At 41.7% G+C, this 25845-nt stretch overlaps 1 protein-coding gene across 7 annotated transcripts in view; it reads right to left on the reverse strand.

Moving 5' to 3' along the window:
- Positions 1-25516, reverse strand: part of fermt2 (FERM domain containing kindlin 2) — a 156678-nt gene extending 131162 nt beyond the window's left edge. For 3 of the 7 annotated variants that reach the window (XM_063049035.1, XM_063049025.1, XM_063048984.1), the window contains exons 1-2: positions 24411-25051; positions 23498-23663 (exon numbers count right to left, since the gene is read on the reverse strand). In XM_063049035.1, the coding sequence (XP_062905105.1) occupies positions 23498-23654 (157 nt within the window). In that variant the 5' untranslated portion in view covers positions 23655-23663; positions 24411-25051. Of the gene's footprint in view, positions 1-23497; positions 23664-23910; positions 24171-24410; positions 25052-25097 lie in introns of those variants that run through there. The other 4 variants (XM_063048992.1, XM_063049010.1, XM_063049001.1 and 1 more) reach the window with 4 other exon arrangements.
- Positions 25517-25845: the final 329 nt, after the last annotated feature.

Below are 25845 nucleotides of genomic sequence, written 5' to 3' on the forward strand. Positions count from 1 at the left end.
TAGGGGTTACCATCCTGAGACACAAGGTCGGCCTTTCAGGACTTGCACAAGAAGAAATTTCATGACCCAGAATTGCATTAAAGACTCACTTATTTTTTGGATGTTAGGGAGTTAAAGGGATATACAGTCACAGTTGGTATGTATAATCACCTGTCAAAAACTGCCAGCTTTTGGTAATTTTGTTTATAACTTGTGATTATACAGCATTGGTTCCTGATCACAAATTGTTAAACTAGTCTGTATATCATCCAACAGGAATTCTGCAGATGCTGGAAATTCAAGCAACACACATCAAAGTTGCTGGTGAACGCAGCAGGCCAGGCAGCATCTCGAGGAAGAGGTACAGTCGACGTTTCAGGCCGAGACCCTTCGCCAGGACTAACTGAAGGAAGAGTTAGTGAAAGATTTGAAAGTGGGAGGGGGAATCCAGTCGTTCGAAGATGCCACAGCTCAAGTCTCAGGTGCTTTGGTCTTTTGTATGCCCATTTGCTTTTGCCTTGCTATCGGCAATGGCATCCGCAAACACCTAGCCTCTCCGATTAAGTCTCCTCCAACAACTTGTAAACTTGCCTCACTGACCAAGTAATATTTTTAAAGCCAATGTGCACCCAGATGTTTTTCCACAAAAAGGGAGCTACAAATTGCAGAAATATAAGTTGATGTTCAAATTTATTGCAAAGCAAAACCCATGGATATTTTTGCAAATGTAAAGAATAAACAATTACAAGCCTGCTGAGCCACAGAAACTGCAAATATATCAGCAAACCTCTTAAATAATTCTACTTCATTGTCTTCATTTTGAAGTGGTGGCCAAATTTCAATGAAAGCTACTATGATCATCTTCAAGACTGCATTGATAAATTTCTGGAGAGATTTTTGTAATTTCATCAAACTGAAGAGAAGATATTGATCTGGTTAGCAGTGAGCCACAAGACAAACTAAAACTCACAATTGGTCAACAAGATTAATGGAGCCACAGAGGTATATAAATCGCAAGGAAAGTAGACAAGATGGATGGTTGATCTTTCTTCTCCAGAGCAGGGGCAACTTTTTCTACAAGAGAATGGTGAGTATATGGAATGATCTGCCACAGTTAGTGGTAGAGATGGGCACAATTACAATATTTAGAAGATTTTTGGATAGGTAGGTTATTAGAATAGGCCTAGAGGAACATGGACCAAATGCAAGCAAGTGGGACTAGTTCAGGTAGACAGCTTGGTCAGCAAAGATGAGTTGGACCAATAAGCCTGTTTCTGTGCTATATACAATAATATGGCGATTAATTTACATGTTTATAGACATATTTGAGACTCACTTCTTCTGTAGCATCAGGAGTCATTTCAAGTACATCATCTTCATTGCTGACTAGACAGCTAACAATAATAGAGCTGACAATTAATCACCATTAATAGATTCAGTTCACAAAATTTACTCTTGACAAGTTAACAGGCTTGAACCATATGCTACTGCGTTGACCATGTTGCCCTGATTCCTTCCATCTGTATAATGCATCTTGATTCCTGCAATTCTGTCAGGCACTCTCTGAGCCCAAACAACCTTTTAGCTACCTGCACCCCATGACAAGCTACAGTAAGCAAAAGCAATGCTTATTTAATAAATTCAAACAGCCACACCCACTCAAAACTTCAAAAACACCCAAGGTCTCTGCCACTAACTTTATCATGGTGTAATCAGTACCAAGTTGAAAACTGAAGATGTAGAAAAGGTAACCAATTGTGTGCCAAAACTAAAAAGAATCAGTAACTGGGATCCAAGTGATTCAAACACCACAGAGAAGCAGTTTGAAAAGCACAACACTCATTAAAAATTCTATATTGATCACAATGGGAGTAGATCTGGAGGACTTTAGCATATCAGTGCTCTCAGCCAGGCCAACATTAACTGTACCATGCTCCGATCACACTCAAACAGCTTCCATGGGTGGGCTGCATCCTTTGCATGCCTGTCACTGAGCACTGACATCATAGCAAGCAACTTTGAAAAGGAAAGAGAAAAAATGTTCCAGGGATACTGCCTCACTGGCTCCTGTCAGTCCCTTGTCCAGAACCACTCAAATTCTTGAAGAAGGATTCAGAAAGATTCCATTTTTAAAAAACTTTTTGGGAATATGAAGCCACATGCCAACAGCAAAACATGAATCCAATAATCCCAGAAGCCTTCCCAGCCAGGCAAGATGCATCTGTTCCAACTGCACAAGACTCCACCTCCACAGAACTGTATTAGAACTAATTCATTGTCAACCTGGGAGGAAATGTCTATGACATTTTTTGATGAAGCTAGCAGCTTTTTGTAGTCTTGTTAGGGAGTAGCATTGCAACTCTTCTCCTTTTAAAAAAAACTACAGTTTGAAGATATCAGAAAGTGAATTCACAGCTTCAGTCTTACATAGGGATGCTTAAACCCGCAAACACCAGCACAACAAGTGGAATGTGGACAGAAACCAGTAACATTTTGTAGCCCCTGAAAGGTATATATAAAATTTTCTCTAGTAAAATGATGACATGAATTTTTAAGAAAAACTGTTCAGCATAATTAATGCATTGAAAAGACATTAAATTGCTTAAACTGTCCATATTAATTAGAATTATCTGACAGCTTTTTAATGTACATTGCAATAAAATGAGTACCATTCTGCATTGTATGGTGATTGAACTTAACATTTGGAAATGTAGATCAACATCAAAAATACACTATTCCATTTTTGTTTAAGTGTGTGATTAAGTTTAGTTGACCCAACATAGGTAAATATGAGGTTAGCTTCTTTGGACCAGAAAATAGATTAAAGTGTTAGCAGTAAGTAACAAGTTCAAAAGCAACTTACTAATGCTGGGGCACTGCTGGGATGGAGTCTTTGATGAGGACAGAAAATAATCTTTGGCGAATAGGAAGTATTGCATCTGAAGGACTGAAAGGCCATGCTGGCTCTGCTGAGGTGAAAATCAAAACTATTGCATGTCGTTCACTCCCCAAGTACATATTGCCCAACAAGAGCAATAGAGGGTTTGCTAGAATCTGACATGGACTCCACAGGGATAAATGCAAACCACATCTGTCAAAATTTAACAGCAGAAGGGGCGATCAATTTCATATTTAAGAGTTGACATGAAACCATTTAGAGAGACAGAGAAAAACAAATTCCATTAGCTGCAAGAGGTTTATATCACAGAATTTAAGCTAAAATTAGGTACAGCCCAATTAGGTTCAGAATGAAATTGGAAAACTCTTTTACATGCAGAGTTTGTACATTCTCTTCGTGACTGCATGAGTTTCCTCTGGGTGCTCCAGCTTCCTCCTACAGTCTGAAGACATACCAGTTGGTAGGTTAATTGGTCATTGTAAATGGTCCCATGATTACATGGAACATGCAAGTTACAGAACCTGGGCCTCTGTACCTCCCTCTGCAACTGGATCCTCAACTTCCTAACTGGAAGACCACAATCTGTGTGGATTGGTGATAATATCAGTCGGCTTCATCTTGGGTACTGGCCTACAAAATACCCAGGACATCTTCAAGGACTGGTGTCTCAGAAAGGCAGCATCCATTATTAAGGACCCCCAGCCACCAGGGCATGCCCTTTTCTCACTGTTACCATCAGGTAGGAGGTACAGAAGCCTGAAGGCACACACTCAGCGATTCAGGAACAGCTTCTTCCCCTCTGCCATCCCTAAATGGACATTGAACCCATGAACACTACCTTACTTTTTAAATATACATTATTCTGTTTTTGCATGATTTTTATTCTATTCAGTATACATATACTGTAATTGATTTACTTATTTATTTTACTTTTTTTCTTCTACATTATGTATTACATTGAACTGCTGCTGCTAAGTTAACAAATTTCATGACACATGCCGGTGATAATAAACACAAAATACTCTGCAGATGCTGGGGTCAAAGCAACACTCACAACACGCTGGAGGAACTCAGCGGGTTAGGCAGCATCTGTGGAAAAGATCGGTCGACGTTTCAGGCGGGAACCCTTCGTCAGGACTGAAGAGGGAAAGGGCAGAGGCCCTATAAAGAAGGTGGGGGGAGGGTGGGAAGGAGAAGGCTGGTAGGTTCCAGGTGAAAAACCAGTAAGGGGAAAGATAAAGGGGTGGGGGAGGGGAGGCAGGGAGGTGATAGGCAGGAAAGGTGAAGAAAGAATAGGGGAAAACACAGTGGGTAGTAGAAGGAGGTGGAACCATGAGGGAGGTGATAGGCAGCTGGGGGAGGGGGCAGAGTGACATAGGGATAGAGGAAGGGAGGAGGAGGGAATTACCGGAAGTTGGAGAATTCTATGTTCATACCAAGGGGCTGGAGACTACCTAGATGGTATATGAGGTGTTGCTCCTCCAACCTGAGTTTAGCCTCTTCATGGCAGTAGAGGAGGCCATGTATGGACATATCTGAATGGGAATGGGAAGCAGAGTTGAAGTGGGTGGCAATTGGGAGATCTGTCTGTTTTGGCGGACGGAGCGGAGGTGCTCGACGAAGCGGTCCCCCAATCTACGTCGGGTTTCACCGATGTAGAGGAGGCCGCACTAGGAGCACCGGATGCAATAGATGACCCCAACAGACTCACAAGTGAAGCGTTGCCTCACTTGGAAGGACTGTTTGGGGCCCTGAATGGTGGCAAGAGAGGTGGTGTAGGGACAGGTGTAGCACTTACGCTTACAGAGATAAGTACCGGGTGGGAGATCCGTGGGGAGGGACGTGTGGACCAGGGAGTCGCAGAAGGACTGATCCCTGCGGAAAGCAGAGGGGGTGGAGAGGGAAAGATATGCTTAGTGGTGGGGTCCTGTTGAAGGTGGCGGAAGTTGCGGAGGATAATGTGCTGGATCTGGAGGCTGGTGGGGTGGTAGGTGAGGACAAGGGGAACTCTGTCCCTGTTGTGGTGGCGGGAGGATGGGGTGAGAGCCGAAGTGTGGGAAATGGAGGAGATGCATGTGAGGGCATCATTGATGACAGCAGAAGGGAAACCACGATCCTTAAAGAAAGGGGACATTTGAGATGTCCTGGAACGGAAAACCTCATCCTCGGAGCAGATGCGGCGGAGACGGAGGAACTGGGAATAGGGAATGGCATTTTTGCATGTGGCGGGGTGGGAAGAGGTATAGTCGAGGTAGTTATGAGAGTCAGTGGGCTTGTAGAAGATGTCAGTGGACAGTCTGTCTCCAGAGATGGAGACCGAGAGATCAAGAAAGGGGAGAGAAGTGTCCGAGATAGACCAAGTGAATTTGAGGGCTGGGTGGAAGTTAGAAGTAAAGTCGGTGAAATTGACGAGCTCAGCATGGGTGTAGGAAGCAGCACCAATGTAGTCGATGTACCGAGGGAAAAGTTGGGAGTTGGGGAGCAGTACCAGAATAGGTTTGGAGCACAGACTGTTCCACATAACCAACGAAGAGGCAGGCGTAGAATTAGGTGATAATAAACCTGATTCTGATTAGGCTAGGGTTAAATCGGGGGTTGCTGGGCAGCATGGTTTGAAGGGCCGGTCCCACAATGCATCTAAATAAATAAATTATGTAGCAGGAGACCTGAGCAGTCTTCCACAAGTCAGCAGTTGACGCTAATTCAATTATTCATTTATAGCTTTAGGATTAATGGTTTTCTGTAACCAGAAGGTAGACGCAGTTGACTCATAGATCTGACTAGAACACAGGCTCAAGCCAGATGGCTTGCATATGTTCATAGTGTGTATTTAAACAAGGAATAAGGATAAAAAAGTACTCCCACAGATTTAAAACTGGAGTAATTGGAAAAAGAAGAGATTGCAGATGCTGATACATGGAGGCAAAAGAAAATTCTGCTGGATGAACACAGCAGGTCAATTGACATTTGTGGAGGCAAAGGATAGTGCATGTTTTTGGTCAAGACCCTGCAGGATGTCTGTAATTGCAAAGCTACCCAGAGGAGTATTAAATTTCCCCAATTCAATGATTGAAATCATGAATTCTGTTTCAATTAACTTTATATTAAAAACATTAATATTCAAGAAAAATATGTAAGGATAGCCTGTTTGTTCTTTTCCTAAGGTTTATAATTTCTGCACAAATAACTTTGGGATTAAAATTGTGCAAGTCTCTATATCATAGGAATCATTTCCATGGAACATGGGATCTGTACATGCAGGACTGGCTGCACCTTAACCAGAACCAGACTAACTTCCTCGTACGGAGGTTGGCTGGTGCTGCTGGGCACTTTAAACTGAGTTGGCAAGAATAGGGACAAGCACATTGAGAACACTGAACAGCTCAGCACATGCGAAAGCTCTTTGGTCTAAACGGTGTCTGCCGACGATGGCCCCAATTTAAAGTGCACATCTGCCTGCATGTGGGCGACATTCTTCTATTTCCTGCCTGTTTCTGCACCGCTCTAAATGCTTCCTGAATGTTACTATTGTATCTGCTTCCACCACTCCCCCTGGCAGCACAATACAGGCACCCACTACTCTCTAAGTGAATAAACTTGCCTTGTGAAACATCTTTAGCCTCTCCCACTTTATGCCCTCAAGAATTTTACACTTCCATCCTGGGAATCTGCCCTATCTGTGCCCTTTCTGATTTCATGTACTTGTATCAGGTCACCTCTCAGCTTCTGATGCTCAAGAATAAACAATCCAAGTTCGTCCAACCTCCCTTTACAGTTAATACTTTCTGATCCTCGACATATTTTTGTGAAACTCTCCTGCATGCCTTCCAAAGCCTCCACATCCTTTCAGTAATGCAGAGATTAGATCTGCACATAATTCTCCAAATATGGCCTGACCAAAACGTTATACAGCCACATCACAACTCCCCGACTGCCCAAAGTTCAATACCTCACATTTATCGAGATTAAACCACATCTGTCATTTCTGTGTCATTATTTCCAACTGGTCTATATCCTGTTGTGTCCTTTGACCAGCTTCCTCACTATCTACTAATCAGCTCACCTACTTTCTAGTTTATATAGAGAACCCTCGTAGAACACCAGAGGACACAGACCACTAGCCAGTTAACACCTCTCCACAACTCCCCCCTATCTTTTACAGCCAAGCCTATTCTGAGTTCAGTCTACAATGACTCCATTTATCCTATACATCTTAAACTACCAGATCAGTTGAATGTGAGGGGTCTTGTCAAAAGATTTATGAAAGAACACCACAAAACAGCCACTCCTTTACTTTCATTATCTTCTCAAAAAACTCAGTCAAATTTGTAAGACCAGGAAAGCTCACCCCCAATAAATCTATGTTTTTCCTGATGTGAATAGATCTTATCCACAAGAGTCTTCCCCAATAATTTCGCTACTGCTGAAGCTAGGCTCACTGGCCAATAATTTCCTGGCTTGTCTCCATTTTCCCTTAAACAGAAGAACAACACTGGCTATTCTCCAGTCCTATGGGACTGCAACTGTGCCTAAAGATACGAAGGGGTATGTCATGATGCTATCAATCTCCTCATGTCTCTCTCAATAATAAGAAGAATTAGTTGGCAGGCTCAGTAGGCAGAAGAGGCGGGTGAGTGCATATCAAGTGAATGCACAGTTATTTTAATTCGAGGAGTCCATCTAGCAAGATAAATGAATTTAATTAGCACAGGGGGTTATGAATTTGTTGGCATCCCTGAGAAGGGGCAGGACTGGCAAATCAACATCCCAGGGTGCAAAATATTCAGGCAAGACAGGGAGGGGAGTAAAAGAGGACTACACAATTAGCCAATGCATTTTGTCAGTACTGAAGAGACGATATCCTAGGTAGGTCGTCTAGTTGGAGGAAATAGGGAGATCCTTAATGAATGATGAGAGGGACCTTGATGTTTGTGAGGGCAGAGTAAAGCAGTGTTATATGCTCATCTGCTAGAACAAGTCAAGGTTAAGGTGATGATGTGCTGAAACTTTTGAAAAACGTTAGGATAGACAAGCCCTGGGGTTCGACAGGATACACTCCAGGTTATTATGGTAAGTGAGCGAAGACTGCTGTACCTCTGGCTATGATCACAGGCCAGAGGAGAAGTACCAGACAATTGGGAGGTGGCATATGCAATTCCTTTGTTCAAAAAAGGGAGTAGGAATAATCCTGAGAATTATAGATGAATGAGCCTTGCAACCTTTTTTCACCTTCCTAATTTCTTTTTTAAGTGCCTCCTTACATTCTTTTGTACCTATGATGGGACTTGCTCATCTTTAATTCGCTGTACTTGTGATATTTTTCAAATTTTCATTTTATCCATCTCTCAACAATGTTTATATCCAGGGTTCCCTAAACTTGTTACTCTTGATTTTTTACCCTCGTAGAAACATGGAAATTTAGGATCACCCTTATAGCTTCTAGCTCCAGACACAGATTGTTATCCCTAATGGGGCCCTTCTCTTTCTCTGGTTATTCTTTTGTCCTTGGTATACTTATATGAAACATTAATCCTGCCTGTCAATACAGGAGAAGGTGAGTTTAAGGAGTGAGTGAAGGAGTGAGTGGAGGAGTGAGGAAAGGGCTGGCAAGAAAGCAGTGGATCCAGGTTACAAGAGAATCCCATGGCATTCTATACATACATCAAGAGCAAGAGGATGACTTGGCAAAGGGTTGGACACTCAGGAATAAAGAGGGGAAAGTTTGATTGGATGCAGAGGATGTGAGTGAGGTACTTAATAAGTAGCTTACATCAGTATTTACCAAAGAGAAGGATGTGGGGGATAGAGATATCAGTGTCGAGTGTATTGATATGCCAGGGCTCTTCAAGGTAAAGGAAGAGGTATTGTTGAGTCTATTAAGAGCATTAAGATAGATAAGCCCCCAGGGTGTGATGGAATCAGCCCAGATTATTGAAAGGGGAAAAGAAAAGATTGCGGGGGCCTTGAACAGCATCTTTGTGTCCCTTCTAGTCATAGGCAAGGTCTCAGAGGACTGGCAAGTAGCTGATGTTATACCATTATTCAAGAAGAATGATCCTGTAAACTACAGACCGGTGAGCCTCACATCAGAGGAGGTGAAGTTACTGGAAGAATTCTTAGGGACAAGATTTATGTGCATTTGGAAAATCTTGGTCTAATTAGGGAGAGTCAGCATGGCAAGACATAACTTACTAATTTGATTTGTTTTTTGATGAGGTGATGAGGGTGACTGATGGCGGTAGAGCTCTGGGTGTTGCTTACATGGATTTTAGCAAGGCGTCTGATAACGGTCCTCATGGGGGTCTCATCCAGGACATTAAGATGCAGGGAACTGGTGGTGAATTGGCTGTTTGTATTCAGAACTGGCTTGCCCGTGGGAGACAGAGAGTAGTGGTCAAAGGGATTTATTCTAGCTGGAGATCTGTGATCAGTGGTGTTCTGCAGGGATCTGTACTGTGACCTCTGCTGTCTGTAATATATATATAAATAAATGACCTGGATGAAAATGTAGATAGTTGGATTAGTAAATTTGCAGATGATATGAAGATCGGTGATGTTGTCGATAGCGTAGAAGACTGGTAAAGAACACAGTGGGATAGAGATCAGTTGTGGATATGGGCAGAGGAATGGCAGATGGAGTTTAACCCAGACAAATGTGAAGGTAGGTCAAAAGGAGACAGTACACTGTTCAGGGCAAGACTGAACAGTGTTGATGAGTAGAGGGTTCTTGAGGTCCAAGTTCGTAGGTCCCAGAAAGTGGCTACACCAGTTGATATGGTGGTTAAGAAGGCATATGGCATGCCTACCTTTATTACTCCAAGGCACTGAGTTCAAAAGTCAGGAAGTTATATTGTAGCTTTATAAAATTCTAGTTAGGCCACATCTGGTGTATTGCATACAGTTCCGGTCACCCATGATCAGAAGGATGTTGAGGCTTTAGAGAGGGTGCAGAAGAGGTTTACCAGGATGCTACCTGGATTAGAGGACAAATGCTATAATGAAAGGTTGGACAAATTTGGATTGTTTTCTCTGGAATAGCAGAGGCTGAGGGGAGATCAGATAGAGGTTTAAGAGGTTATGAGAGGCATAGATAGAGTGGACAAACAACATCTTTTCCCCAACGGTTGAAATGTCTAATACCAGAAGGCAAACATTTAAGCTGAGGGGGTGGTTTCAAAGGAGATGTGAGAGGCAAGTTTAAACATAGAGTGGTGCGTGCCTGGAAGGTGCTGCCTGGGGTGCTGGTAGAGGCAGAAACATTAGAGACTAATAAGAGTAGTTTAGGTAGGCACATGAATGTGAGGACAATGGAGGAATATGGATGTTGTGTTTAGATATTCATTTGATTACTAATTTCATTGGTTCGGTACAACATAGTGGGCCAAAGGGCCTGTTCTTGTGCTGTACAGTTCTTCATTCTAAAACTTTTCTCCACATCAGGAAGCAGACAAGAAGGACAAAGATTTAAGATAATGGTTAGGATAATGGGAAAGAGATTCCAAAGGGAACTCTCCTCCCCGCCTCCAAGAGAGTGGCATGCAGCTGGTATGCACTGCCAAAGAGTTTGATTGAGAGAGGGGTGAGGATTGCTGATAGCATTTGTGTAACCCCTAGATGAGAACTTGAATCACTTAGGCATAGAAGAATGTGGACCAAGTGCTGGAAGACAGAATGCCACCAAAGAGTTGCCGTTGCTCAGCATGGGTGTGTCGGCCCGAATGGTTCACATCCATGCAGTATGTCTTTATGACTTCAACACTAAAACAAGTTCATAAACTAGCAAGGATCTGTTCATTAACACTGGAAAGTATTGCCGGAATTACACACACATAAGAATGACAAATAGCTGCGCTGCTGTAATCTGTAACCTTTCCTGAACAGGAAGTGACTTGCACTGTTAGGCATGTTTTACCTCTCAGCAGCAGTATTCCTGGAGGAAGCAGCAAATTTGGCTGCCAGAGCTTTTCCTGTGTAATATGCAATCCTGACCATAATAGCTTTAAGATTTCCCATCCCCCAATAGCGACCACTAAAGTATTTCAGGATTAACCTTCTCAAACGTAAAGAAAACTCTCAATGACCTGCTGCTGTTTTTCCTCACTGCATTAATATCTATTCAGCTGTGTAGTTAATTTGCAACAGAGTACTTTTAGCTTGCTACCTCCTTGAAAGATAGATTGTGGGAAGGAGGTAGGGGGCTACAAGAAGGCTATTTTAAAATCAGAAGTTGTTGAACAGCTTGTATGTAAAGTGGTTCAATTTGTACATGGGATAGATTCACAGGATATCATCAGAACCCAGTGCATGCAAGTATGACGAAGGGTCCTGACGAAGGGTCTCAACCCGAAACGTCGACTGTACCTCTTCCTAGAGATGCTGCCTGGTCTGCTGCGTTCACCAGCAACTATGATGTGTGTTGCTTGAATTTCCAGCATCTGCAGAATTCCTCGTGTTTGCATGCAATTATGTATAGGCAAGTCAATATAAAGACTTTCCTAAAAATTTGGTAAAAATGATCAAAAATCTCAAACTCATTAAAACCTCACCAAGGAGCAAGTGAGTAAATGGTGTTCATAATAGTACGTATGTATTGTGGCTTGTAAACTAGTTTTGATAGATACATTGACCATGGGGAATATAAATAAATCACAACAGCTTATGCTTACAAATTAATGTACTAAAAATAAGACCCAGAGCACAGGAAGCAAGCTTTGTTTAGAAACTACACAGCATATGAATCAAAAAGTTAGAACTACCATAATATATCTGATTCATGAATTTAAAAGGCACTTTAAGAGAGCTGCAGTAATTTTGTTCCCTGAGAACGGCAATAACTTTTAAGTCATCTCGGGATTGGTTAGATACTCATGAACATGAACAAAATGCTGCTCTGATAACCACAAAAACCTCCAGGTTTACAGGCAGATGGAAGTTATGATCTGAAAATGAGTAAGATTATCCAAGAAAGGAAATGAAAACTAGCATCTATTATCCTATCAATGTAATAACTTTGTAATGCATTTGTAATAGCCACACCACTTAATTGCAGGCTCGATTTTACCACAAAAATGCACCAAAAAACATAAAAATTTCTGTTTAAATGATGGTAGAAAACATCCTATGTTTCTCTCTCTCACTTTGATCAAGGCACATGTATGATTCTCTCCATTTCCAAATTGGAAACAGGACAAGGAAACAAGCAAGTTGAAATGTACTGCTACTTGTGCCTTTAGATTACTATACTAATACACCTGAAATGGTCTCTTGTATTAACTACAAAAGTACAAGAGGTAAAGGAAAGAGGAAGTAATTTGTACTTTAAGGATCAGATTTAAAAGTAAAATTGTTAGAGAGACAACTCACTTAGTACCCATATTAAAAACATGTCATTTTGTATATCTCCATAAATATTTGAACTGTATCTACAGTTCACAAAACCCGTAAACAGTTCAATAGCCCAGCAGATACATTAATGAAAAGCTCAAGCTGTTTTATATTTCGGACAAAATGCAACTGCAGCTCAGTTGGGTCAGGTACTTACACCTGGCCTCCAGGCAGGCTCTAAGTTAACTGACTGGCCTCTCAGGGATGTGGTGCCTACTGGAGTAACCTAAGTTTCCATGGCAACTACAATACTCTTCTTTGTACCAAGATCTTAAAACATCTGGCTGAAATTTAAATACACAAGGTGAATGAAAAAATTCTGCACAGCAAGTGCCCTTGCCGAAGAAATAGAGCAGTGTTCAAATAGATTATTGGGTAGTACTTTGAACAATTCTTTATAATCTTCTTTAGAATGCTTTTCCATTTCACTGCATTCTGTTAACCTTTCATATGGTGATTCTGGTTGAAAGCACTCCATTCAAGCCACACAATGACAAACCAAATCACCTTTAATAGCATGGCCTCTAGCTGGAGAACACAATAATAATGTCACATGTCTAAAGTAGTTATTATGTAAAGCAAAAAAAATCTCAAACTGGTTCCCTCAATGAATGAAAAAAAATCAGGCAAATCAATCCTCACACCATTGTACAAATGGGATTAAATGTACCAAAAAGAATCACCAAATACAAATGGGATTAAGTGTGCTAAACAGAACTGGATTTCTGAGCCACTAACTGAATCAACGTTGTTCTCTTTCCACAATTCAGACATTGCGTAGGTATGAACTCAATCACAGGACATAGGAGTGTTGTAGCACAACCTTGGCCACTCCATTATTCACATACATCAATAAAACCCCACATGCTAATTGTGTCCCAAAACCTTTACTCCAAATAAAATATGTAGACATATAATGAAGCACCTCTGAAGTGATGGACAACTAGGACAGGACTGGCTTCAGAAGTTCAGGAGGCCTTTACCCACGAACACTGGAAACACCAGGCAAGGGGAAATGTACCTAGCAAGGGATGTTTTGAGCTTAGCAACAAAATTAGAGTCAAACCACTTACATATTTTTATTGTGAAATTCATTGTGAGACAAGACAACAGACTATCAGGAAGAACCTAGGTGATCAAAAGATCAAACCTGGACTGAAAGTTAAAGCCCAATATTCAACATTTCCTCAGAAAATGCTCTTCACTGAACTTTTCCTCCCTCTTCTATAATAGGGAAACAATTTCAAAACGGGAATGGAAAGGAATGGAAAGAAAAAGGGTACAAAGTCCAACACTATAACCATCAGGCTCCCGAACCGGTTTGGATACCTTCACTCACCACAACTCTGAACTGATTTCACAACCTACAGACCCACTTTTAAGGACCCTGTAACTCATGTTCTCAGTATTTTTTTAATTTACACAATTTATCTTGTTTTGCAGGCTGATTGGTTGCCATTCTTTATATATTTTCATAAATTTTATTGCATTTCTTTATTTTCCTGTAAATGCCTGCAAAAAATTAAAGATCAAGGTAGAATATGGTGACATATACAGTATGTACTTCAATATAAATTTGACTGACTTTGACATAGTGCCATACCACACATAAGAGTCACTATGGGACCAAATGGGTTCATCTGCAGGGGTTCCCAATCTGGAGGTCCAATGCTGGGAACCCCTGCCTCATATCTAGTGCCTTGACCTTTTGAGTCAATAAGTATGCTGCAGGCAGTGGAAAGCCAGACCAAACAGGTGATTTAGTGGCATCTCTTGTAGTCCTGGAGAGAAGTCTAATCTCCAATAAGCCTCTTGATCTGTCACTATAGATTCAAGTCCCAGTCCAAAAAGTAGAAACACATTTTAGGTGGTCACTATGCCAAGTTCACATGCTTGTGTATTCTGTGGTAAATTTAATCATAGATCTCTAGTTTCAGCAAGTTCTAAAAGGGGACAATTTGCACATCCCTTGGATGGCTACGCTGGCATTAGGGATTGATAAAGGAAAGGTACATCGCATCCGGAGTTTCTCCGGTTAGCAGACGATTTCCCTCCACGCCTCTCTGACGTAGTAGGGAACCGTGTATGAGGCCATTTACAGCAGTGGTTTGCCTTTGCCTTTTGCCAGGTGAGCTTCCAAAGAGATCACCAGCTTGTAACCCAGCATGGATGGAAAGCATGCAGGGGAGCCAGCTGGCTGGATTTGAACCCGGACCTTTCGTCCCGAAGTCCGACGCTGATGCCACTATGCCACCAGCCGGGTCTAGGGATGGATATGATCAGGAAATGCAGTGATAAACTGTACAATTCAATTGACCATCAATGTACTAGAAGACCACAACTATGTGCAGAACCACTAATTTTTTTGGAATCGAAATTGAGAAAGGACAACCCTGCTTCATAAGATGTCTTCAGTCAGTATCGAGCCAGATGCATTCAGATTTTCAAACTGAGGTGGCTCAATAAGATAGCAATGCAACCAAAATTGAAAAGGATTTTCTACCAAAGACATGTGTTTTCCCACACCTCATTTTTGCTTTGATTCGACAAAAGAAACCCAAAGGGAATTTAATGATTAAGTGGCAACAATTCCTCTCACCTACCTGCCCCACCACGCTTCAACAAAAGCCACATATCCTACTCACTGAAACATCTTATAGAGGAAAAAGATGCATCGATTATAGCAGACTAAGATTAGCTCATGGCAACTTCTGCTTGATTTTTATTTTTTTTTAATTGTAGAGATAAGATGTTGATAGGCATTGATCATGTGGATAATCAGAGGCTTTTTCCCAGGGCTGAAATGGCTGCCACAAGAGGGCACAGGTTTAAGGTGCTTGGGAGTATGTACAGAGGAGATGTTGGGGGTAAGTTTTTTACTCAGAGAGTGGTGAGTGCGTGGAATGGGCTGCCGGCAACGGTGGTGGAGGCGGAAACAATAGGGTTTTTGAAGAGATTTTTGGATAGGTACATGGAGCTTAGAAAAATAGGGGGCTATGGGTAACCCTAGTAATTTCTAAGGTAGGGACATGTTCGGCACAACTTTGTGGACTGAAGGGCCTGTACTGTGCTGCAGGGTTTCTGTGTTTCTAGATACAGCATGGTGACAGGCCCTTCCAGCCCAATGAGCTGCGCTGCCGATCAAACTCACGTGACCAAATAACCTCCCAACACACGCCCTTGGAATGTGGAAGGAAACTGGAGCACCCAGAGGAAACCCATGCAGTCACAGGCAGAAGATACAAATTCCTTACAGACGGTGGCGGGAACTGAGCTGGGGCCACTGGCGCTGCAAGAGCGTCACGCTAACCAGTATGCTACCGCGCCACCCATAACCTCTCATAACCATCCATAAATTCCCGTAACTTCTCTCAGATCAACCAGAGCCTACATTGCAGCCTCGATACATAGCCCAGTCCCAATTTGAATTTACTTCTCCACTATAATCCATTCTCTTGATTCCCAGTTACTGTCAATTTGCCCAAACCTTCATCTCCCCACTTCAGCTTCTCTTGGAAGATAAAATTAAACATCATCACCTGCACACTGTGCGGCAATCCCAACATCACTTTCCTCTCTGAGCAATACAGCAACACTTAGATACTCCAACACCTTTGGGACTTGGTCGAGCTGGACTAGCAGATTTTCTGGAGGTTTGGATGCTATTCATACCCAAGAATATTTTTATCTTTACATATTACAAAGCAGTATAATAAATTTTCTAGTGAATATGGGAAGTCAAGTCAAGCACTCTGAATCCCAACTCCAGCTACAAACTTACCCAATGTTCCTGACTCCTGGTACTTTAGACCCCAATCCTGGCCTGCAGTGATCCTTGGACCCTGGATACATACCCAACTTGTACTCTGAAGCCTCTGACTCACATTGAAAGCTAACAAGTGGCACAGATGACAGACCTTTAGAACTTTTGAACATTCAGATGCCAGACAATTAAGGTATTATTGGTCCCAGTATAGTAACCCCAAGATGGCTGAGTTTTTGGCTTCCTGTTATCTGACTATTTCAACAGTCTCTTCCTGCATTACCATTCTGCACGCAGTCTCTCACTTCTCCCAACACAAAACAATTCCCCCTCAAATGCCTTGCATTACTTTTAGTTCTCCGGAGTTATCCAGATAAAAACTTGCAACTAAAGTGAAGATCAATAGTAAAGAAATTCAAGAATACATAAATTCAGTAAAGTATCTAAAACAATATACAAATTAACCTCACAGCAAAAAGCAAAGGGACTCAAAAGACAAAGTAATGTCCTAACATTAAGTATTGTGAAACGGCACCATGCTCTTCTCACGCAGACAAATGCATTTCAAGGCATTCTACTGAGCTATAATGACCCCTAACAGATCAAATTTCAACTGCCCGCTTGAAATCAACAGAATATTCACGGCACTTTGTATGGAGACATTACTAGTTTGCTGAATTTCTAGGCATACTTCTTTGATGCAGACATCATAAACAAAATTATTTTATGCATTGCTCCCTTTCATATTAAATTAATCTTTTATTACTGCATATTTAATTGGAATCAAGATCATATTTTCCATTCAGAATTCCTTTACTTTTAAAAATGTGTTCTCAAAGCTAAACTCATCTACTTGCCAGTTATAAATCAAAAATTTAACTGTCTAATCCTATGATAACCCATTTGTTTTCAAATGATTCACAAAATATACCCAAAAAAGGACAGTCCACCACTACTTTGAGCATTGATTTATACAAGCCTTGTATTCATTTAACGCACTAAGGTTGCCCTGTTAATAAAGAGGTTACCCATGTTGCCCCATACTCAGTCTGCTGGCTTGAAGTTTGAATCCAACTTCTACAAACACTTCTTCCATGCTCGTCCAACTTGCCTTCTGGTTCTTTAACGCAAGAGATTGCGTAGATGCTGGAAATCCAGAGTCGCTAACACACACGCAATTCTGGAGGCAGAAATGATGGAAAGGTGCCATTCGGGCTGAGACCTTTCATCAGGGCAGACTAAGCTGAAGGGATCTGGGAGGATGCAACACAAGACAGGCTACTGACTGCCGTGTGGCAACAGTCTCTCTGTTATGATTCCCAATTAATCTTCCATCAATTGCATGTACTGAGGTGTTGTAAAGATACAAGTTGCATAAGGACATCAATAACCACAATCTCCATCTTCCTTTTACAAATGGTTACTCAGACATCCCTCCACAATGCTTGGCTCTTCACCTTCACATCATAAATGCTAACACCCATTTGAAGCAACAGAAATTCTTAACACATCACGTAATATAAAACACACTTGCAAACTGACTTCTAAAACATCCTTTGCATCCAAAATGCTTAACATACACTCTGGCCACATTATTCTGTACATGTGCTCGTTAATGCAAATATCTAATCAGCCAATCATGTGGCAGCAACTTAATGTATGAAAGCAAGCAGACATGATTAAGAACTTCAATTGCTATTCAGATCAAACATCACAATGGAGAAGAAATGTGATCTACGTGACTTTGACCATGGTGCCAGACAAGATGGTTTGAGAATCTCAGAAACTGCTGACCTCCTGGGATTTTCACATACAACAGTCTCTAGAGTTTACAGAGAATTATATGAAAAAAGATGTTTAAAATCCAGTGAGTGGTAGTTCTGTGGGTGAAAGTGCTTTTTTAATGAGAGAAGCCAGAGGAGAAAGGCCAGACTGGTTCAGGTTGACAGAAAGACAACAGTTACTCAAACAATAATGAGTTACAACAGTGGTGTGCAGAAGATCATCTCTGAATGCACAACACATTGAACCTTGAAGTAACACACACAAAAAATGCTGGTGGAAAGTAGCAGGCCAGGCAGCATCTCTAGGAAGAGGTACAATCGACGTTTCAGGTCAAGACCCTTCGTCAGGACTAACCGAAAGAAGAGATAGTAAGAGATTTGAAAGCGGGAGGGGGAAGGGGAGATCCGAAATGATAGGAGAAAACAGGAGGGGAAGGGATAGAGCTAGGAGCTGGAAAGTTGATTGGCAAAAGGGATACAAGGCTGGAGAAGGGAACTTTGAAGTGGATGGGTTACAGCAGCAGAAAACCACAAACATGCACTCAGTGGCCACTTTATTAGGTGCAGGAGATAGCTAATAAAGTGGCCACTGATTGGACTTATCAGATGTCAGCCTATCATTTGGGACTTCCATTATTAGTACACAGTAGCTACAGTGCTAATCATCTTAAGATATTCCACAATAGACAGCTCTATTTCTGATGGAGAACAATTCACATCTTGTAGTTTTAATTAAAAAGGATAGTTGTTTCTCCACAACCAAAGAGAAACATATTAATGCCCAATACTTTACAGAAACTTATCTGTGACAGCCCTTTGTAAATGCATGCCCATGATAATCACAATCATAATAACTTACAGAAATCAATAAGTGGAAAACACCAGAAATATGTCAAATTAAAAGAGGAAATTGAAAGACTATGGAACATGAACAGAGTATACATTGTACCAATAGTAATATCTACAACTGGTATCACCCCAAAGTCACCAAATAGCATTAAACAATTAAGCCTACACAGCAATATTTATGTAAATCTCCAGAAAATGCTAAACTCCACTAGAATAGTCTAAAAGTTCCTATCATTTTAGAAATGAGTGTGCTTGGCTATGTCTGTACCTCAGGTTTTACCAGCTTGAGCTGAGAATGAATGAATTAAAATAATATCTTTATAGCATGAGCGCTTTTCATGCAGATGTAGTTCAGGGTGCTTTATAACGGGATAAAAATACAAACATGAAAATAAAATAAAAATAACAAATATTAAAATAAATGACAAAACGATGTTAGATGAATAGGTTAAATAAATAGGTTTTGAGCTGGCATTTAAAAGTGTCAGCCAAGTCTGCATCCCTTTTAGCTTTTGGAGCATAGTTCAAAAAAGCTGACCTGCCAATTATATTTTGAGGGAGCTTGTTGAAGTGTAAGAGACCAGTGGAAGCAGATCTGAAATGTCGATCAGGATTATAAAATGAAAATGATTCTGTGATGTACTCTGGTCCCAGACCATTAACAGCTTTAAAAACACGCAAGAGAACTTTAAAATCAATTCTAAAACAGAGAGGTCAATGCAGAGTAGCTAATGAGAGTGATATGTTCCTTCATCCTGGTTTAAAAGTTTAGCAACGGCATTCTGAATCAGTTGAAGTTTGTCAGTAGACTGCATTGGAAGGGCAGTAAAAAGTACATTGCGGTAATCTAGTCTATTTGATACAAAAGTGTGAATCATATGTTAATTTCTGATGCTGAAGAACTTCATTTCATATAGCTAGAGTGTCAAAGACTTTTGACCAGAACTGTATTTGTCAATGTGGAGCAAACAGCGAGTTTGTAAATCTCGCAGGAGCAAAGGATGTTGGAAATGGCGAGGATGAAGCACAACAGGAGGGGTGTGGGACAGGCAGCAGGGAAGGAATGCCAGGGCAAGGGGTGGTGTGGGTGTAGAAACACCCAGTCCTGAGACACCAGGTAAGGTCACTTGATTCCAAACAATTGGTTTATTGATCATTATAGAATGTTTCTCTGGTGCTTTCTGCTTACTCCCCTCCCTTTCCCCTTTTCTGAACCATGATTCTCCTATCCCTGCCCCCTTCGCACTCTCAGTTCACAATGGAGACCCATAACAAAATCAGGTTTATCATCACTCGCATGTCATAAAATTTGTTTTTTTTTTGCAGCAGTACAGAGCAATACATAAAACCACTACAGTATCGTGTAATATTTAAGTGTAGAAATGCTACTCTGATCACTTTCTATATGTGGGATTTAAAATTCAAATCAGAATCAAAGATAACACCCAGGCTTGTTACTTCTGATTTTACAAGGGGATTCCAATCCCCAAGTTTATCAAGGAGTTAATCTCTTTTGGTTTTGGGACCAACCAAAAGTATTTCAATTTTATCTTCATTTAGTTTTAGGAAATTATTGTTCATCAACTTGTTTACTGCAGCCATACTCGAAGTCAGAGAAGATTGGGTGTTATCATCATTGAGCTGAATCGAGATATACAGCTGTGTGTCATCTGCAGAACTGTGGAAATCAAGTTTATGCTCTCTAATGATGTCTCCTAAGGGGAGTATGTACAAGGAGAAATCAGCAACATCAAAAAGTACATATCTCTTAGAAGATTGGTTTCCAAGCCAGACAAGAAAAAAAATTCTCTCCAAGATACATGAGCAAACTAATTAAGGGCACCATCAGAGAGGCTAACCCAGTTTCAAGGCAATCTAGTAGAATGTTGTGGTCAATCGGTTGAAGGCAGCTCTTAGATCTAGACTCTATCGGCGTCAGTGCTGAGCCAAAGGTCGTTGACAATTCTGATAAGGGCTTTCTCCGTGCTGTGGTTTGCTCTAAAGTCTGACTGAAACTTTTCTAGAATATTGCTCTCATTCAGAAAGCTATTGAGTTGGTTGAAAGTGATTTTCTCAAGAACCTTGAGCAGGAAGGAAAGATTTGATACAGGGCTGTAGCTAACTATCAAGGTTTGGCTTTTTAAGTAGGGGTTTGACAGCCGCAGTTTTGAAGTCAACTGGAAAAACTCCAGTTTCAAGGGAGGTGTTAATAATTTACTGAACAGGATTGAAAACACTATTAAAAGAGCCCTTAAAAAGTGTGGTAGGGACAGGATAGAGACAGCAAGTAGATGGCTTACTCATTGTTACAATTTTATAGAGTTTGGAATCAGAAATACTAATAATTTTGACATGGTTGCCCTTTTTAAGAGGTTGGCTGTAGAGGTTACCTGTATATGTAGCTAATGGAAGCAATTTTGTTAATAAAAAGGATTGCAATTTCCTTGGATTTTGTGGAATTATATGCCTTGACTGAAGACATTTTATGTTGGGACAGGGTTCAACACTTGGTTTATATTTGAGAACATTATTCTTGAATTGGCATTATTCTCTGTAATAATCTCTGAAAAATAGGCTCTTCTTGCAGAGCATATGGCAGATTTAATGGACCCTAGTTTTTTCTTGTCCAGTTTTCCTCCATTTTCTCTCAACTAGTCAGCATGATCTTGAGTTCGGGGATATAATGTTTAATCATGGTGACGTTTTACTAAGTGATTTCTTAATCATTACCATATTACACAGTCAGTGGGGAGCAAATTAAAGGAATTAGTTTACACTGAATCTGTCATGCTGCAACTTTTATGCTTGAAGATTAAACCTCCCATACATCTCGTGCACGTGTTGCTATTCATCCCAAATCTCACTATGAAAATCATATGTAACCACCTTCCCACCTCCCTGTCAATTATATTAAAAAAATGTTTGGGATTTAGGGAAGTCTTCACCTGCCAATTGTGATTATCACCAAAACAAGGTAATTGATCACCTTTTATCAGCACACCTTAATACAAGGACAAACTGGTAAGAATTTCCTCTCCTCAAGAGAGTTTCAAACCTTCAATTACAGAACAGTAACACACAATAAAATGCTTGTGAAAGACAGATTATAAATGCATTATCTACCTTCTTCCAGTGGTAGGTGTTGGGACCACTTCTTTTTGTGCTGTATATAAATTATTTAGATGATGGAATAGATGGGTTTGTTGCCCAGTTTGCAGATGATACAAAGATTGATGGAGGGGCAGGTAGTATTGAGGAAACAGGTAGGATGAAGAAGGACTTAGATTAGGAGAATGGGCAAGAAAGTGGCAAATGAAATACAATGTTGGAAAATGCATGGTCATGCACTTTGGTAGCAGAAATAAATGTGTGGGCTATTTTCTAAACAGGAAGAAAATCCAAAAATCTGGGATGCAAAGGATCTTGGGAGTCCTTGTGCAGAACACCCTGAAGGTTAACTTACAGGGTGAGTCATTGGTGAGGGAGGCAAATACCACGTTAGCATCCATTTCAAGAGGTGTAGAATACAAGAGCAAGGATGTGATGCTGAGACTTTATAAGGCACTGTGAGGCCTCACCTTGAGTATTGTGAACAGCTTTGGGACCCCACACATCAAAGCTGCTGGCGGACGCAGCAGGCCAGGCAGCAGCTCTAGGAAGAGGTACAGTCGACGTTTCGGGCCGAGACCCTTCGTCAGGACTAACTGAAAGAAGAGCTAGTAAGAGATTTGAAAGTGGAAGGGGGAGGGGGAGATCTGAAATGACAGGAGAAGACAGGAGGGGGAGGGATGGAGCCAAGAGCTGGACAGGAGGCCCAGGGAGAAGGAAAAGGGGGGGGGGGACCCAGAGGATAGGCAAGGGGTATAGTCAGAGGGACAGAGGAAGAGAAAGGAGAGAGAGAGAAAGAATGTGTGTATATAAATAATGGATGGGGTACAGGGGGAGGGAGGTGGGGCATTAGTGGAAGTTAGAGAGGTCAACGTTCATGCCATCAGGTTGGAGGCTACCCAGACGGAATATAAGGTGTTGTTCCTCCAACCTGAGTGTGGCCTCATCTTTACAGTAGAGGAGGCTGTGGATAGACATGTCAGAATGGGAATGGGATGTAGAACTAAAATGTGTGGCCACTTCCGCTAATGCCCCACCTCCCCCTGTGGAGGCCAGGTTGTTGGGTGTACTTAAGGCAGAGATTAATAGGTTCTTGATTGGACAAGACATCAAAGGTTACAGGGCGAAGGCCAGGAACTGGGGTTGAGAAGGAGAAAAAAAAAGGATCAGCCATGATTGAATGGTGGAGCAGACTCAACGGGCCAGACGGCTTAATTCTGCTCTTGTGTCTTACCGTCTAAATATAAGCACCAAGATTATCAACTTGCTTGTGGAATTTTACTGAACAAAATTTAAATTTAAAATATGGATTTTTATGAATTTTGGGAGAATTCTGATTTTATCATTGTATCATCCTACCATGTGACAAAAACTCAAAATTTACATATAAGCACACACATATATAATAAGACTGATTGTACGTATATTAAAGTGACAGTGTAGGTGATGTGGTGGGGTGCTTATTATAGATTGAACGAAACATAACGAATTTTACATTTTTCGATGAACTTCAGCAAGGCTTACTCAGCTCCCGACTGGCAGCAATTCAGCAGAAAGGAACATTGGAGTTTGGCTCAACCTTCTGAAATTCCTTCGCTGCACAGCCAACGCATCATCTGGTCTAAACTGTAACCCATACAAGGCATCGTGCAATCGCACCGTCGATAATATCCATAATGTGTCTTTTGGCAAAAATCAGAGATGGCACTCCCCACCAGGATCAGAACTCACCAAGTTTCTCCACCAGTTTAAGCATCACTCCGCCTATGTGCACTTCCCCGGTGACTCGGAGGGGAACATCGCGATTCAGATCGGTCACAAGAACATTCAGCTCCCACGTCCCGTCAGCGTAACAGCCATCAGGCATCCGAATACCGTCCAGAGCCATTCCGTTTAACTGCAACAAAATAACGGCAAAACATTTACGCCCCTTGATAACAAACTTTAAAACTGTTAGAGTAGTGCAATAAACCAAGAATATTATTCATCTTCTCAGAGCACATAATCTGGTTGTAAAATTGTGTTTTACTTCAACATTAAATGCAATTCGTACGAGTCAAAGAATTAAAGATCTTTGCGCGTACATAGCTCGCCTTCCCTTTTCTCCTTATTCCGTTATAAGGAGACGCGGCGGCACTGCTGACCTGTTGGAATGGTTTTCCCCTCCGTTAAACACACTTGAAAACAAAATGGGGCTCAGAAGTCTTTGGTTGTCCCACTCCTGTAGCGTGAGAAATCCATGGGGGACCCGGGATACAAAGTGGCGCTTCCCAAACGGACTTCGCAATTCCCAATCTGAGATTGATTAAAACACTGCTCGTTAAATGTGGATCCCGCTTGGGTAGGGTCAGCAAAGAAAAGCCCTGGATAAAATAAAACGTTTGGCTGTTTTCGGACGTGTTTCCCGCTGAACAGGCGACCTTTGGAGTTGGATCAGATTAGACCCTTTTCCGCCCGTCAAAGGACAAGAGTACCAACCCTCCCCCTCTACACACACACACACACACGAAACGTCCATCGCTTGATTCCTGGGATCTGGCCGCCTGCAGCTCCCGAAGCCGACGAGCGTGGGCAGAGATGGAGCGGGGCGGCTGCTCGGCAGCAACAGTTATTCCAGGGAAAATACCGCGAAAAAGAAAATTACCTCAGAGAATCCACTGAAGTAATGTTGAGGGTAACCCACAATGAAACTAATTCACCGTTTTCCCACAGTGTCCGCCTTCAGAAGAAAAGGAAAGCCGCTTAAGTGTCCACACAGCTGGCTGCTTCCCTGCCGGACGCTATAATGGAGTCGTGCCTGGGCTCTGCTGGACTTCAACGTCACTCTCGGCAGCTCACAGTCCGCCGCCCATGGCTGCCCTCAGCCGTCGTCCAGACCCAGAGACGGTCGATTCCCTGCCGGCCCTACAAACCCAGTCCCTCCGCTGTGTCCGGCCCGATTGCATGCAGCGCCGCCTGAAAACGCGAACAATGAAGCCGAGCCTCCGCTGCCTTTTATGGAAATGGGAAAGAAGCAGCGCCGCACATCCGGGCGCTGAGCTCCAGGGATACACAAGGACGGCATTCCCGTTAGCATCGGCCGTCGCGTACGGGCGGCTTCAAGCCAACACAATGGAATGGAGTCTCATTACATATTTTTCCAAGTATACCGAAGTCGCATTTTTCCGAACAAATTGTGTAATTTCCAACTCATAAATTGTCACACGCTTGATTGGAAGCTTGTAGATTCCATATTACGTTATACATTATAAACAGATTGATTAATCTCATAAAAATGACTTCATCTCTATTTTAGCTTTAAGCGAAAATACAGAATTATGCGACAACATACTTTACTTGATTACTTGATGGAGCTCAGAGTAAAACATACCGAAGGGCTTTTCAAGAACGTTAGGCAAAGTTTGACGTCGAACCACACGAGGAGACATTGGGACTAGTGACCAAAAGGCTTTATCATCTGAGGAGACGTAAGGATTGGAAGTTGCCTTCATGCAGCATATTTTTTGACGAAGGAAGTGTCAACGACATTAAAGTCAATTACTTTGCCTATGTTGTTTCCAACATTAAAACAAATATGTGCATAGAAAGCTTCCACGGCACCAAGTGTTGAAAACCAAACTGTCCCTTCATTTAGATGTTGGAGGAATAAATGTTTCACAGGCGTCATTGGTAGTTTTATTATTTTCCAAGTAATGTCATTGAATCATTAACAAGAGTGGGGAGGTCTGCTATTAACAGACAGTATTTGTAACATTAAAACATTCCTCAGTACTGCATTAGAATGTCAACCTGGATTAATGTGTTCCAGTCCATGGAGAGGGACATAAATCATTTACCTGGCTCAAAGCTAAATATTCTGCCAACCAAGCCATGACTGACATCCAAGTTTAAAGCTGAGGATGTCAAAGGTACAGCTGGTCATTGTGGTACAAATAAGATTTGTGAGTCTGTCGTGGTCATCTATTGTATCCGGTGCTCTCGGTGCGGCCTCCTCTACGTCGGTGAAACCTGATGCAGATTGAGGGACCGCTTCATCGAGCACCTCCGCTCCGTCCACCACAACAGACAGGATCTCCCAG

This window comes from Mobula hypostoma, chromosome 1 (assembly GCF_963921235.1).
Source record: "Mobula hypostoma chromosome 1, sMobHyp1.1, whole genome shotgun sequence".
Lineage (NCBI taxonomy): Eukaryota > Metazoa > Chordata > Chondrichthyes > Myliobatiformes > Myliobatidae > Mobula > Mobula hypostoma.